Consider the following 17,024-nt stretch of genomic DNA (forward strand, 5'->3'; position numbering starts at 1 on the left):
TCTAAAAGTTTAGCTTGGTGACTGAATTAAGGCAGAGAGCCACCTTCTTGCCTACATTAAGCAATCAACATCGTTAACAGCACATAACGATGCCTTCATCCTTGCAGCCCGTCCTACGGAGCAAATGAAAAAGGACACAGCGCCTGCCCATATAAATCAATGACATCTATGGTATTAAGTAGACACAACAGCAACCATACAACATTTTGATATCCTAAAGCAAGGGTAAACAAATCAAGCAACAGAATATTATAACTTTAAGGATTTAAGGCCATAATGAAACTTTAAGAAAGTATAATTTTGACTCACTATTTCCAACACTCACTTGGACAAGGGTCACTATTGCAAAAATCACTCTGGACATCACTCCCTTCACATCTGTTTCCTCCATATTGGGGAACAGGATCAGAGCAGTCCCTTGTCCTCTGTCTGGCACCTCCTCCACAGGACACAGTACAAGCACTCCAACTGGCCCAAGTGGCCCACTTGCCATCAACTGGATTAAGGAAAAACATATGTGCTCTGTTATTAATTAAAAATGATCAGGTTAAACCCTGGGCATTGTTAGGTTGAGTGATGCTCTTATTGAGATTGATTCTTATTGACATAATTCCTAGATAAGAGGTAGATATCAATTTATTAAGGGTGTAAACATTGTATTTCTTTTACCTGGACAGTGTCTTTCATTGCACACTTGCATCTGTGTTTCTGCTCCCTCACAGTAGGATCCATCAAATGATGGTGGTGGGTTATTGCACAGTCTTGTTCTTGTCTGGGTACCTTTCCCACAACTTTTGCTGCATATGCCCCAAGGCTGCCAAGTGTTCCATGCTCCATGAACTACAAATATCCCAAGAGACAGAGTTTCAAGTCACAGAACTGTGTTTGTTAAAAAAACAAAATTATACAAATAAATTAACTCAGTAATGAGTTAAATTAACCCAGAATCTAAAATAATTGAAATTGAACCAAAAGAAACAACAAATGATATTCTTCCTTTCTCCTTCTGGTTAGATTTTCATGGGAATTGGGGTCTATAGGGGAATTCAGAAGGCTACCTAATGCCAAAATAAATGCTTAAAATTATCCAAAGAGGCCAGTTTATCAAAATTAAATTTAATCAAACTATTATATGTAAACACATTGTGAGTTTTTAAACCCTAGATAAGTATGTGTCTGTGCCCTGTGATCTGGGGAAAGCGGAAAGAACCAGAAGCTTAGGAACAAGGTTGGATAACAGACCTAGATGCAGTTATGGACAATATGAATGTTTCCACAGTGATAACTTGGAGCCCAGGCTGCAAGACCACATCTTTAAGACTGATTCAGCTTCATGTTTAAAAGTGTATTTCAACAACATGATGATTTTCACAGTTGTAACTCTTTGAAAAATTTTCTCCATTACATAATGTTCATGAACTAAAAGTTCTGAATAACACACTCACCTGCTTCCTAAACAACAGAAAAAATTGACCAGTAGTTTCCAAGGAGTGATATTAAGGCCTTCCTTTTGGTAACTAACATATTACACCATCTGACCACAAGAGTGGAAAACCTTATGTTTCCTACCAGGTGCATGGGCTGAGAATCAACATTATGTCTTCCCTGATGTATAAGTCAGTATCAGGTCGTATTTTCATTTTGCGGGTACTTTCTAGAAATGGGGCTTATGAAGTATGTTTTTGTGGTTACCCAGTTTAACCAAGGTATGAACCAAAATAGGGCCTTAAGGTCTATGTCTAAATATTCTCCTAGCACACCCTATAAGATATCAAAAGAACAAGTTGAAAACTAAGTAATGAAATTACCATTTGGCTGCTTTCTCTAGAAAATATTTAAAAACAAATCTTGTGTTTTCTTTTGTTTTCTAATTGAGTTGACTATATATTACTACATTGTACTTTGTAGACACAGACAAACATAGTCATACAAATTTATTTTAGCTGAGAATTTGCCCTTGAAAGTATTTGACTAAACCTAAAAGGAAAGGAGAAAGACTTTATTTAAAAATTTTTTTTAATTTCTTTCTTTTGAGGAAAATTAGCCCTGACCTAACATCTGCTGCCAATCTTCCTCTTTTTGCTGAGGAAGACTGGCCCTGAGCTAACCTTTGTGCCCATCTTCCTCTACTTTATATGTGGGATGCCTGCCACAGCATGGCTTGCCAAGCGGTACATAGGTCAGCACCTGGAGTCTGAACCAGCGAACCCTTGGCCACCAAAGTGGAACATGCAAACTCAACTGCTGTGCCACCCGGCCAGCCCCAGAAAGCCTTTAAATAGATGAGAGATTTTACTCAAAACTAATTTATTAATTCATATTGCTGATGCTCATAGACCTTACATATAAACTATGTGATTTCAAAAATTCTGCCTTTCCAATTATTTTAGTATGTACTATTTTCAAGGCTGTAGGTTAAAAGAAGCCCATGACCCTTAATATACAAAGCCTTATGGCATAGATGTGTTTTTTTATTGGGGGATTACAATTGGGTGACATTTATTCACTTATTATCTGTGTAGCTTCTATTACATATAGAGGTTTTCAGCTGAAGACTTTTCTTATTTTTTTAAATCAATACAGAAAACTAAATAGAATTGAATTTCATGACATAAAATACGTAAAGTTGAAATGTTTCTTTTCTATGAATGGAATGATAACAAGAAAAAAAGGAAGAATGCCAATACAAACCAGAGAAGATATAAAACATCATGGTGTCTAAATAATAGAAAAGAAAACCACTATGGATGAACTACTATATAAGAAAAATGCAAAATATAATAGATGAATTTGTTGTTACACTGCATTGCACTTCTGATTCTGGAAAGGCAACAGAGCACAGTGCTTAGGAGCGGGGACTCTGGACCAGACGCTCTGGGACTCAGGAACTGCTTTGCCTTTACTAGCTGTGCAATCCTAGACAAGTTGCTTAGCTTCTGTCTGCCTAGTTTCATCATCTGCCATATGTGGATATTAAAAAACCCTACCTCATTAGGATTAAGCTGAGGAATAATGAGGTGATAGATTAAAAATGCTTGGAACAGTGTAGGACACGCAGTAAGTATTACACATGTGTGAGCTACGAGCTGGTAAGGCCATTCTTTCCATTCTTTACTCAAAGTTCTCCATGATTTGCAGAAAGACACTTCTAAAAATGCTCATTTTTTAAGTAATCTGTCAGAATATATTTCTTTATGATAATGACTCTCAAATGGCAGCAGAATGGCCCCTCCAGAAGATACCAACTTTTTGAGGGGGAAGATTGGCAGTTTAAAAATACTCTTCTAACTGGGGAAGGGAAATTACAGTATAAGCCTAAAATATCAATTTGCACCAGAAAGTAAGAAAGTGTTCAGGAATCATGGGGATATGTCAAGAGGACACTGAAGTTAGCCTAAAGGACACTAATTAAATCTAGGACAATTTGAGCATCACAATAAATAATAGTAGTAGTGCATTATAAGCCACTGAATGAAATAATACTTGAGTCTTTACTGATAATAATCAATAAAAAAAGAAATAAGAAAGAGAAAGGAAAGTTCTTCCTTATAGTAGAAAGCCAATAACGGGGGAGAAGATATGATGGAGTTGGAAATAACTGTTTTGCAAAGATCATAGTAATAACTGATTTAAGCAAGACTCATAAGTGAATGCTAAAACTAATGGGTGAAAGATTGATAAAAAAACAAGACATTTATGTAGTCTCAAAGTTTCCCTACAAAATACTTATTAATTACAAAGGTAAAAACAGAAACTATACAGTGGCAGACACCACTTTAAGCAAGTGAACAAAGTCAACATCACCAGTTTGGGACAAAGTGACATCATGTGCCTCCTGATATGACGCACTAAGAAGGACAAAAAAATCATTTCTGTGATGTTTCCACCAAAATGCAAAATCTGAATCGAATCATGAGGAAATATCAGACATATCCAAATTGAAAACTCTTCTACAAAATGATTGGCCTGTATACCTAAAAAATATCAAGGTCATGAAAGATAAAAAGAGACTAAGAAATTGTTCCAATTAAAAGAGACTAAAGAGACATGACAAATAAATGCAACCATGATCCTGGATTGGATCTTGGAATGGGAAACAAAGAGTTATAAAGCATATTACTGGGACAACTCACAAAATTTGCATGTAGACCATGGATTAAACAATAAGATTAATAATAGTGTTTTATTAATGCCAAATTTCCCAACTTTTATAATTGTACTGTGTTTATGAAAGAGAATGTCCTTGTTTTAGGAAATACACACAATTGGTGAATCTGGGTAAAGGTATATAGAAGTTCTTTGCACTATTCTTGCAAGTTTTCCTTAAGTTTGATGTTATTAAAAGTAAACTCTTACTAAAAGAAAATTTCATCAAACTATGTGAGGCTAGAACTGTAAAGAGAAATAGACTAATCCACTATCATAGCTGGAGACTTCAACACCCCTCTGTCAGAAACGGGGAGATCCAGCAGGCAGAAAATTAATAAGGAAATAGTTGAACTCAACAACACCATTGATCAACTGGATATAATCGATATTTATAGAGTACTTCATCCAACAACAGCAGAATACACATTGTTCTCAAGCTCACATGGAACATTCACCAAGACAGAACACATTCTAGGCCATAATATATACCTTAACAAATTTAAAAGAATAGAAATAATACAATGTCGGCATCAGACCACAATGGAATTAACCTAGAAATCAATGCAGAAAGATAACTGGAACACACCCAAATATGTGGAGATGTAACCACATACTTCTAAATAATACAAGGGTCAAAGAAGAAATCTCAGGGGGAATTAAAAATACTTTGAACTAAATGAAAATTAAAACACAACTGATTAAAATTTGTGGGATGCAGCAAAAGCATCACTTAAAGGGAAATTGATAGCATTGAATGCATATTAAAAGAAGAAAATCAATAATCTAAGTTTCCACCTTAGGAAAGTAGAAAAAGAAGAGCAAATTAAATCCAAAATAGGCAGAAGAAAAGAAATAATAAGAATCAGAGGAGAAATCAGTGAAATTGAAAAAAGGAAATCAGTAGATAGAATCAATGAAACCAAAAGATAGTTCTTTGAAAAGATCAATAAAAGCAATAAGCCTCTACTCAGGCTAACAAGGAAAAAAAATGAGAGGACACAAATTACTAACATTAGTAATGAAAGAGGATATCACTACAAACTCCATGGACATTAAAAGGGTAGTAAAAGAATACTAGGAACACTCTGTGCCCATAAAGTTGTTAACCTAGACGAAACGGACCAATTCCTTGAAAGACACAATTTGCCAAAACTCACACAAGAAGAAATAGACAGTCTGAATAAGCCTACATCTATTAACGAAATTGAATCAATAACTAATAACCTTCCAAAAGAGAAAGCACCAGTCCCAAATGGGTTCACTGCTGAATTCCACCAAACATTTAAGGAAGAAAGTATACCAATTCTCTACCATCTGTTTCAGAGAACAGAAGCAGAGGGATTACTTCCTAACTCATTCTATGAGGCAAGTATTACCCTAATACCAAATCCAGACAAAGATATTACAAGAAGAGAAAACTACAGGCCAATACCTCTCATGAACACAGATGCAAAAGTCTTCAACAACATATTAACAAGTTGAACCCAACAAAGTATAAAAAGAAAAATCTCTTTTGTCCCTGAGATTCTGACATACTCCCTGGATGAGAAAGACTGTCTTAGGCCCCCTGCCCATTTTGCAGTGGTATGCTGATAAATGTTTAACAACCACCTCTCTAGAGTAGAGGGAAACTCTGATTTGTAGCATCTCCTGATTTTCGAGATGTAAGTACTTCTGTCTTGATTGATATCTACCTAACAATATGACATCACTGAACTCTCAGTTGGGAAGAGATACACGCTTTCATTTGCTGGCTCCAAGACACCAATGACATTATGCCAAAGCAATAGCCAAATTCAATCAATTTAGGGGCTGGGGAATAACCAACAAAAGTCTAAAAAGAGTAAGCCAACAGAATTGTGAGTAAAACAACAGTAAGCCAACAGTTACTCAACATGAAGAAAAAAAACCGGACTTTTATTTCAGGACATGTACAAATATCATTTAGCTTTTCAGTATATAGATATCACAGCTGACAAACTGTACAAAGATTGCTCTAATCAAGCATTTCTGGCTCTTTTTACTTTGGTATATTATGAGATTATAATTCTTCAAGATGAAAAAATTTTGGCTTTTGGGTTTTTTTCCCTTAAGTTTTCATGATAGTATTTTATGTTTGCAATATAATGGAAGTTCTGAACTGCAAATCAAGATACCCAGGATCTAAGTGAATAGGCTTCGGAATCAGACTGACCTGGGTTCAAACCCTTGATTCACTTTTTACTAGCTACGTAACCTCAGTGAATTAATTATCATATATTTTCTGAATGTTAGTTTCCTCATCTGTACAACAGGATGCAATAGCCAATGCAGCAAAAAACTATCTCATTTTGGTTTGTCAACATCCCTTTTTTGACCATCTCAGTTAAGGTGTCTCTCCCAGTTATGTTCTCTCTCTTCAACTCTTTGAGTTTGTTCAGTTTGCATATCAATATCTAAATGAAATTATCTATCATTCTAACTCTAGCAATTAGAACAGTGCCTTGAGCACAGAGTGGATGCTCAATAAATATTTGTTGGATGAATGAATTAACGACTGAACAGCTGCTCTTCTATTCCATATGGTTTCTTTCAGGCTGTCAAATAAGGAGGTCTGCTCCTCTCGACACACTGTGGACAAGTAGCCCAAGCTGGTTGTCCAAGAGAAGTATGTTTCTCTTGGACTCAGCTGAGTTCAGAGGTGAGCATAGGCTTTGAACAAAACCAAACAGGGTTCCTTCTCAGAGGCTGATATGAACTCTGAGAGAGAGAAACGAACTCTTTTTCTCTGAGGCCTTAGATTATAAAGCTCCTATGAGCCAGTAGCTGCCAGCAGTCGTTTTTGCCACCACGTGGGAAGAGGTCATAGAGAATAAAGCCAAGAGAGGAAAGCAGAGACAAGAAATGGAAAGCATGCTAGGGAAAACACTGAATTCAAACCTACCTGAAAGTAGAATTTTTCTCATCTGAAAATGAATGGATGGATTAGACATTACCTAAGGTCCTCATTATCTCAAAACATTCTACGACTTTGTAAATATTTATGTTTTTCCTACATAATTAAAAATATGCCACAATTCAGAGCCCTTTATTATGTTCAACTAAATCAGGCATTTCACTTAACATTGATTAATGTCATACTTCCATAAGTTTATCCACGAGAGAGAACTAAGAACACAGAGAATGAATACATTTAAAGGTAGAAGCCAGAACATCTGTTCACAATGAAGAGGAAAAGGTAATCATAACTCCTTTATAGGAGTTAAAAATACAAAAGTTTTCCTTATAGGTAAATTCTCACCTGGGCAAGGTCTAATGTTGCACATGATTATTTCCACAGCATTCCCCTCACACGGCCGCCCACCATTTTGAGCTGATGGATTATTGCAAGTTCTGGTCTTGGTTCGGTTGCCACGTCCACAGCTCCTTGTGCATTCTTCCCAAGGGCTCCATTCTGACCAGCTACCATCCACTATACAAAGGTGAAACATTACACCATCGGATATATTTCAATTGAAAACACTAATACTGAGACAATCCACAGTTAGGGAACAGAAATGAGTATCTATGGAACATGCGCCTATTCGTTGAGTGAAGAAGTGTACCTGGACACAGCTTATGTTGACAGTTTCGCATTTCTGAATCCAACCCTTGGCACGGCTTCCCACCATTGGCTGGGAAGGGGCTGTTGCACAGACGACTTCTCTTTTGGATGCCTTTTCCACAGGTGACACTGCAGGATCTCCAGGCAGACCACTGGGAAAATCCACCATTAACTGCAAAGAAAACATTGTACTTTGTCTCTGTTTTCATAAATGAAAAAAATGGTAAGTTGGATTTCACTGAAGATATGCACTGAGGCTAGCGCTGAATCTATACTTGCTGAGAAATTGCTTACGGAAGCACTGCTTTATGGTAAAATTCAAATCTAGGCATGAGAGATGAACTTCAAATAGTTAACTAGTGGTTCTTCCCAGCTCCACTCCTGACTCGCTTGGACACGGCTGTTGCAAGAGTTAGAGACCAATAAGTTTATACAGCGCACTGTTTACTTTTTGGAAATAAGTCATTCTTTAAAGTAAAATATACCCATCGATTTCTGAGAAGAAATTTGACTTAGTTTTGAATCAAAAATTCAGTTTTGGATTTTGAATTATTAACTTAGTACTTTACAGCTCTGATCTGTATTGTTTTCGTTCTCTCAGTCTAGTCTATAAATTGTGGTGTGATTTTTGTCTTAGCTCCATAATCTAGAAGTATCTTAAGGGGAAAGGAGACTCGGACTAAGATGCTTAATAATTTTTATGATTTAGGTTGCCCCAAGTGCTGTTTAATATGAACGTCCCTCCGAGGACACTCACCCTGGACCGTGACCGGCACTCTGACAAGGACTGAACCCATCAAGTTTCGAGCAACACATTCATATTCAGATGTATCTTCTTTCTGGGCAGCAGTGATATATAACGAGTTGTTGGACAGCATGCGAACTCGGTCATCCCAGGGGATGGAGTGCCCTTGACGGGACCAGGTGATGGTTGGATGAGGCTCTCCAGTTGCCTGGCAATTCAATGTGACCTTGCCACCAACATTAGTAACAGTTTCTACTGGCTCAAGAGTGATAATAGGAGGACCTACAGAAAAGAACACACAGTGTTTGTTAGTTTTTGTGGAGTTATATTAACACTTTCATCAACGTTATAGTAACTTTTTTGAAAAAAATTAGGCTGATTTGTTTGTAAAACACTGTAGCTTCTCAACTGCTAAAGTTGCAATTGCCACTGATAGAATTTTCATAGCTCTGTTTTATTTAGTAAACATCAAAAATTTGAAATCCCTAGGCAGCTTAGCCTAGAGCATGGGGCTCTGCAGTCATGCTTCCTGGATTCACATTCTGCCTCTGATCCTTACCACCTCACTGAGCCTTTGTGTCCTTAAAAAAGGTGCCTACTTCAGAGGATTCTTGTTAGACTCTACTCAGATGGTGTAAGCACAGCTCTTTGACAGGATAAACACACAATTCTTAGTACTATTGTTGTTTTTGTCTGTGTTTTACATGGTGAATATTCACTTCTTTCCCTCACATCATCTTTGAGGCAAAGAGTCATTTTTAACTTATTCTTTCGTTATTGCTCATCATTCATTTATTCAATAAACATGTACGGAGAGCCTACTCTTTGCCAGGCCTTGTGCTAGAGACTGAGGGTGCAGGGATAACAGATATAACTTCTAGTCTCAAGGAGCTCACAGTCCACTGATAAGACAGACAAATAACTACTTAGCTCTTCTATAATATACCTATAGAATTTAGTAATAGAATAGGCAGAATAGAATTTAGTATAGAATAGGTAAATGTGTGGTAATATGGAGTATAAACAACAGTAACTTAACAATCAAACAAAAGCCTGTCACTAGAAATGGAGAGGAAAGGAAGCCATTCAGGAATTATTAAGAAGGTAGGAACGATAGGACTTTGTCATTGAATGGTATCGAGTTAACAGAGGAATTGATGACTACAAGGTTTTGCCTCAGGCAATATAGTGTATGTTTGGGCAATTCAATAGAACATAGGAGCAAAAACAGATATGTTGGGAGGGAGTAAGGAATGATGATTTGCCTCCATTTAGAACTGCTGAGCTTGAGGTATCAGTGGGACATTAATGCAGAGATGTCTAGACGGACACTCAGACTAGAGATATAGGCTAGAATTTAGATTTATTAGGCTTTCATGAGTGGATAAGCTTGCTTCAGAAGTGAGTCTAAAATGAGAGAAAGAGGGCCAAAGACAGAAACTATTGCAAAGCCTTATTTAAGAGATGGACAAAAGACAAGCCTATAAATGATACTAAGCATTGATCACTAAGCTAGGAAGAAAATTCAGGAGAAAATGGTATCCTGGCAACCAAAGGAAGGAGTTTTAAGAAGGAAGGAGAGGTTAACAGCATCTCTAGTGGGTAGCTACTCGAGTGAAGTTGTTGGAAAGAATGTAAAAGCAGTTGTACATAGCTGCTGACAGAATGTTTATCTTTATACTGGTCTACGGTGTCAAGAAAGATAGATTATGAAAGACTTCATGGGGGAGAACAAGCTTGAACTGGGTTTTCAAAAATGGGTAAGATTACATACAGGAGAAGGCAGCCTACTTGGAGAGAAAGAGCACGGAGATGGATTTAGCTTTGAAAGGATGATTCACCCTGGAAAGCAGTAATGTACAAGATTTTAAACATTTGGTTGAAATCTTAAAAGAAAATCAGAAGGGTTTACATTTGAATAGGTAAGCAAAGGGGAGTGTGTACATTCTCGAAGGAACATGGTGGGACGAAGGAAGTGTTTTAGTGAGATTGAACTGAATGGTGGAATGATTTGCTCAATGAGAGGTCATGAATATCAGAGAATTCGAGGTGGTGGCTGCATATTTTAGATCGAGAGTGTTTCTGAAATAATAGAACATAAAACAAAAATAGAAGATGTGTTTTATTGTGATACTAACATGCTAGTATTTTACGTAAAGGTGTTACTGACGCTGTCTTTTGCAAAAGTAGTTATTTCACATGAGGTTTGAAGCTGTCAGCGAGTATTATTAATGCATCATTCATAAATATGCCCACATCATCCTACACAGTTGCCTTCTTAACTTGATGTTTACAATAACCTCACTCCAGGAAATTTCAGGGCTGGGCTTTTATTTCTCTCCTAGTTTTCCGATTATATTATGTATTCAATCAACTGTTGCTGAATAAAGTAAATTCCTCAGATTAATCACTCAACACTAAATGACAACATAGTCACTAAATGAGCTCATCTGCTCATATTATTATGGTCAAAGCAAGTGTCAAATAAATCTCAGAATCTTAATTTAGATACCATACTTCTAACTGGCATCTCAGTTTCCAATTGCACATAAGGCTATAAATTAATTCAACAATAAAATTCCATATGTACATCTTTCAAGGTTGGATTAATTCCACCAGTCACATAATGACCAGCTAAATATGAGCATTTTATCTAAACGAAGGCATTGCTTCTGGCACTTTAATCTTAATTTTATACAAATTATATTTCTGGCTTTTTTTTTTTGAGGAAGATTAGCCCTGAGCTAACATCCACTGCCAATCCTCCTCTTTTTGCTGAGGAAGATTGGCCCTGAGCTAATATCTGTGCCCATCTTCCTCTACTTTCAATGTGGGATGCCTGCCACAGCATGTCTGGACAAGCCATGCATAGGTCCGCACCGGGATTCGAACTGGTGAAACCTGGGCTGCTGAAGCTGAACGTGCGAACTTAACCGCTGCGCCACTGGGCGGGACCCATGAAGTTAACAAATGAATGAACTTTGTTTAATCTATTTTTCTCAGACCTACTCAACCACGGAACACTACTGTTTTCCTAATAACATCCCACAAGATTATCATTTGATAGCTATGTACTTTAATAAAACACTGTCTTAGCAAGATATGAAAACAACCTAAGTGTCTGTCAATGATGAGTGGATAAAGAATGAATAAAGAAAAACAGATAAAACAAAATATTTTTCAGTCATAAAAAAGAAAGAGATCTTGCCATTTGTGATAACATGGATAGACCTGGAGGGCATTATGTTAAGTGAAATAAGCCAGATAAAGTGAGACAAATAGTGTATGGCAACAGTTACATGTGGAGTCTAAAACAAAAAAGTCAAGCTCAGAAACAGACTAGATTGGGTTGTCAGGGACTAAGGGGTGGGGGAAATGGGGAGATGTTGGTCCAAGGTACAAACTCTCAGGGTAAGATGAATAAGTCCTGAGGATCTAATGTACTGCATGGTAACATTTAATAATACTGTATGACATACTTGAAATTTGCTAAGTGAGTAGATCTTAAGTATTCTCGCCCCAGAAACCAAACCAAAACAAAAAGGTAACCGTGTGAGGTGATGGATATGTTAATTAACTTGATTGTGGTAATCACTTCACAATGTACACACGTATCAAATGATCACACTGTACACTTTAAATATAAACAGTTTTATTCGCCAATTATACCTCAATAAAGCTGGGGGGACAATCTTAGATATCTATTAAATATCGATTAAATGTTAAAGTCTTACACAACAGTGGTTTGGCACTAGCCGTGCTAAACGCTAGACTACAGTATCTCTCAATAGTGAATGAAGAAAATGTAAATTCATCCCATTAAATACTTAACCTATTCACAAAATAAGGTGGTTTGCTAAATTCTCAATCCAATGACTTTGTCCTCAGGTCAGGTCCTGAGGTGGATCTGGAGACTGTCTGGTGGGCCACTGGAGTCTTTCATGTTTCTCTAATTATGAAAGCTCTGCCTTCTGCTGGCTTCTATTGAAGGGCTTCATGAGCATGATAATCCTGCCCAGAACACATAGTGATTTCATGGCAGATTGATAGCAATCAACCCAGAGCACTTTTGAGTTCATTTACATTAGTCTTTAATTTCTTTTGAGGAAGATTGGCCCTGAGCTAACATCTGTTGCCAATATTCCTCTTCTTGCTTGAGGAAGATTGTCACTGAGCTAACATCTGTGCCAATCTTCCTCTATTTTGCATGTGGGATGCTGCCACAGCATGGCTTCCTGAGCAGTGCTGGGTCTGCATCTGGGATCCACACCTGTGAATCCTGGGCAGCCAAAGTGGAGTGTGAGAACTTAACCACTAAGCCACTGGGCTGGCCCCCATTAGCCTTTATTTTTAATACATATTTTTAAAGTGCCATAAAATGACATCTTTGTAAGCACATTATAAGAACTGTGGTGAACTATAAGAAGGGTACTCAACTGAATAGATTGCAAACCAAAAAAATCTCTGCTGCCAAGCAATTGCAATCTTGAACCACGTTTTAATAAAATAGAGAAAAATATCTGTATAAAAACTGTATCAGTCTTGATAACAATTGCTCCATCAGTAGCAGAAAACTAGACACACTCTAAAAACCATCATTAATGTACTCGCTATAAAGTTAAAGAAAATGGACATCCCTATTAGGCAATATTTCTTAAATCAAGTGTTTAATTAGAGTTTAATTAAGCATCTTACTCTGCAGAGTCAGACTCATGCTGCGCTCCACCACCCCAGCTTCATTGGCAGCTACACATGTATAGTCACCGGCATCTTCATTCTATGGAAATAAGGAGGGTTTTATAAAAAATGTGAGCCTGCAGAGCAGAGCATGTAACTTTTTTCACCATGATGCTAGCTTATATAAAACTTCATTTCTGAGAAGACATTTTAATGGGAATAGAAAAACACATATTTAACCTCATAAATAGGTTTTTAAAAAAAAGGAAAAGAAGAAGAAAAAAGAAATTCCCAGTCTAAATATTTTCAAAACAGTCTATTACTGCTCTCTAGGAATAATAGTTGCTAGGAAACCAAAGCAAAATAACATTTTTTATAATCATCTATCTAAATTATCTTATTAAAGAAAAATTCTAGTGCTAGTCTCACCGCTATATTAAAAAGCATTAAAATAATTAGGACAAAGTAACAAATATCGAGTTTTTTTCTAATGGGGGTTATTTAACAAAAAAAATTAAGGTTGACCTTTAAAGAGTTTGAAACTCAGGAGAGAAAGTGAAAAACTAATTTATCGGTAATGATAACTCACAGAATTTAAGTCATGAATTTATACATATATGGTATAGAAAATAAAGACCATATGAGTTTAGATTTGGTGACTAATTAGAGACACAGATTTTGCTAAGGTCTTGTGACTAGGAGAATTCTGGTCTCATTAATAGAAACAGTGAGTTAACAAAAGGGAACTGAATTGTAGCAAGTAGAGGATGGTGGGAGGAGGAAGATAGTTGCTGATTTAGATGTTTAACCAGGACTATCAATGTACTATCCAAATATAAATTTCTAGTAGGAAACTGTAAATAGAACTTTAAAGAGTTTCCAGGTTGGAGATACATATTTAGGAATCTGAAATTGTACGGTGAAAAAAAATTAGTACAGTCATGTGTCGCTTAACAACGGGATACGTTCTGAGAAATGTGTCATTAGGTGAGTTCATCGTTGTGCAAACATTGTAGAGTATACTTACACAAACCTAGATGGTATAGCCTACTACACACCTAGGTTATAGGGTACTAATCTTATGGGACCACAGTCATATATGCAGCCTGTTGTTGACCAAAATGTCATTACGCAGTGCACAAGTGTATTAACATTGGTATTAGAAGTACCAAGGACTTTAGAAGGAGTAATAATTGTGTACAGGGAAAGGGGGGAAAGCGGTAATGAAGAAGCCTGAGAGTTATCAGTGTTACAGCAGCTAAGGTAGAAATCATCTCAAAATTGAAGAGAGAATCAATAAGTTCTAATGTTGAAATAAAACCAAGGAGAATAAAAGACTGAGAGTGGTCCATTGAATTAGGTGATTACATAGTATATTTTAATTATTATTTCTATTAATTCAACAATCAGTTAACAAATTACCCATACGTAGTCTAGCTGAGAAATTTTTAGATAAAAATCTCATTCACTTGACTCCAAAATTAGAATAAGTTAAAAGCACCACTCATTTTGTGAATTACTAAAGCTTTTGGAAAGTCTATTGTAGTTATAGGCTTAGCGATGAAATCTACCCTATAATTTATTTGTAATTGTGTGTGTAATTCTTCAATTTCCTCAATCTAAAGCAGATTTGAGGAAGTTATCTACTGATGTTAAATAGGTCAATGATCAGGAACAAAGGAGCAAAATTATTTTATTGCTTGTACTTCTTTGAAAAGGCTAACAATCAATTCGAACCATTGTTTCAGTTTTTTAAAAGAACCTATTGATTCAGATTTTATGATTAAAATAGGAATGCATGAGAAACATTCGGCACCAAAGAGAGGTACTGATCATGGCAAAGTATGCATGGACAAGTCCAGAGTGACTTACGACGGTGCCATAAATGGCCAGGGAGCCGTTGCCAAGTTGCCGGATTCTGTGGCTAACCTCAATATCCATACCTCTTCTGCTCCACTGGATGGTTGGGGCAGGATCACCTTTTACCTCGCAATTCAGGATTGCATTACCACCAAGCGGTTCAATCCAGTTGGAAGGGTAATCACCTTTGAAGACTGGAGGTTCTGGGAAATGACAAAAGACAAGTATAATTGAAAAGGAAGACCTGTAATTTCTTTGTGATCTTGACCTATCTGGAAAGACAATGTGGTGGAGAGGGGAAAAGCCATTTTTGAACCCCATCAATTTTCCAGAATCAACAGCTCATGCTAATCAACCAGATGGTTTTGTCAGTTTCAATAATCTAAGTGGGTGATTCCACTTTGTGTCAAATGATCTCTTTACTTACTGTTTATCTGCTATTGAGCTGAATGCCCGTAATTTTTAATATCTCATGAATTTGCACACCTGGGAAACAAGACTAAATGGATCAATAAACTGAAGTTATATTGTATTACTACATAATAAGAAAGCAAAACACAAACCATTCATTATAAATAAATTAGAAACTAAGAACACAGCACTTTTGCCTACCTTTCACATAAACAAATCCAATTGCCTTCACAAAACCAACAGTGTTCTCTGCTGTGCACACGTAAGTACCGGAATCCTCTTTTGACACTCTTTCAATAACAAGTTCACTGTGTCCATTGACACTGTCGAAGTGGGCTGAGGGAAGTAAGTTAGAAAACAACACAAATGCCTCTCAGTAACCTAGGAAAATAATCACAACAGCTCAATATTTTGCAGGTTAGATTTACGAGTTGTTCACCATCTGAACCAACAATCTCTCATCATGACATTTGAGAATAGAGAATTTTCCACAGATGCCTTCCTCTGAGCTATTTGCTACGTCTATGGACCCTCGTTTGAAGAATTAAAAACAGCAGACAAGACAGGAAAAGAGAATGAAAACAAACTTCTTTCCAAATTATTTTAGATTTGAAGTACACCTTTCATCTCAAAGTGTTGCCTAAAGCTGGCTCGTAGACTCTGGATTTCAAGTCTTTCATTTAGGAACATGACATTTTTCCATTTGATTTATCTCACCACCACTTTTCCTCCCAAACAATTTACATCAAAAACATGAAAACCTTTTCAGTTATAATTCAATGGACTTGGCAGGTCGGAGGGGAAATCATGAAAACACACACTAATTAGGTAATTACAACAACATGATTAAATTTGTAATAATTTAAGCTTCTCCATAAATGGTGATGATACAAATATTTACAAAGGTAGCTATAAGATTTGGAATAGAGTATAAGGTAAACATGCTAATCGTAAAACAACTGATACTACATAAGATTCTGATTAGACCAGCCAATATCTACTTATGTTAAGTAGGTTGACCTTGCATGCTTTCCCCTACTCAAATTATCTTTTAAAATTTCAAACTGCTGTAAGTGGAAGATGAAGCTTTAAAAATTTAAGTAGCTAAATGAATACTACACCTTCAGAAAACAGTTGCTTATTAGTTTTTTCAGACTTTATTTTTCCTTAGTGAGTATACTATTATTATTAAGGTAACATAGTTGATTAATTTCAGTCATTAACATAAATCTTTAAAACAAAAAAACTCAAGCCTATTACTACTTTTGGAGCAAGACGTTTATTAAATGCTAATAGTGAAGTACTTCAGAACTCAACTTTAGGATGTGACAACTTCTCGTTACTGACAATGTCTTTATGCTGATGATAAAGTCTAACAAATAAGGTGACACTTGTCCTCCCAGAGGTGAGTGCTCCTGAGTCCCAGGTACTATCTTAATGTACAGTGCACATATTGACTAGAAATTTTCTACATAGTTGATCTACACTATAATAGAGGTTAATTCATACAGTGAGAAGCAGAGTTCTTCTCTGTAAAATTAGGTGAATCTTCAGGACTCCAACAGTAGCCACCTCAACCCATTTATCAATGACGAATGA

At 36.5% G+C, this 17,024-nt stretch overlaps 1 protein-coding gene across 8 annotated transcripts in view; it reads right to left on the minus strand.

Annotated features, from left to right (window-relative positions):
- The window catches only part of HMCN1 (hemicentin 1), a 436,035-nt gene that overhangs the window by 39,940 nt on the left and 379,071 nt on the right, over nt 1-17,024 (minus strand). For 7 of the 8 annotated variants that reach the window (XR_011498041.1, XR_011498040.1, XM_044757668.2 and 4 more), the window contains 8 exons: nt 15,627-15,761; nt 15,027-15,217; nt 13,173-13,254; nt 8,490-8,759; nt 7,734-7,904; nt 7,430-7,600; nt 670-840; nt 326-496 (listed from right to left, as the gene is read on the minus strand). Coding sequence is in view for 5 of the 8 variants with exons in the window: in XM_044757668.2 (XP_044613603.2) it covers nt 326-496; nt 670-840; nt 7,430-7,600; nt 7,734-7,904; nt 8,490-8,759; nt 13,173-13,254; nt 15,027-15,217; nt 15,627-15,761 (1,362 nt within the window). In the remaining 3 variants the exon portion in view is untranslated. Of the gene's footprint in view, nt 1-309; nt 497-669; nt 841-7,429; nt 7,601-7,733; nt 7,905-8,489; nt 8,760-13,172; nt 13,255-15,026; nt 15,218-15,626; nt 15,762-17,024 lie in introns of all 8 variants that reach the window. The other variant, XR_011498042.1, reaches the window with a different exon arrangement.

Source organism: Equus asinus, chromosome 25 (assembly GCF_041296235.1).
Source record: "Equus asinus isolate D_3611 breed Donkey chromosome 25, EquAss-T2T_v2, whole genome shotgun sequence".
Lineage (NCBI taxonomy): Eukaryota > Metazoa > Chordata > Mammalia > Perissodactyla > Equidae > Equus > Equus asinus.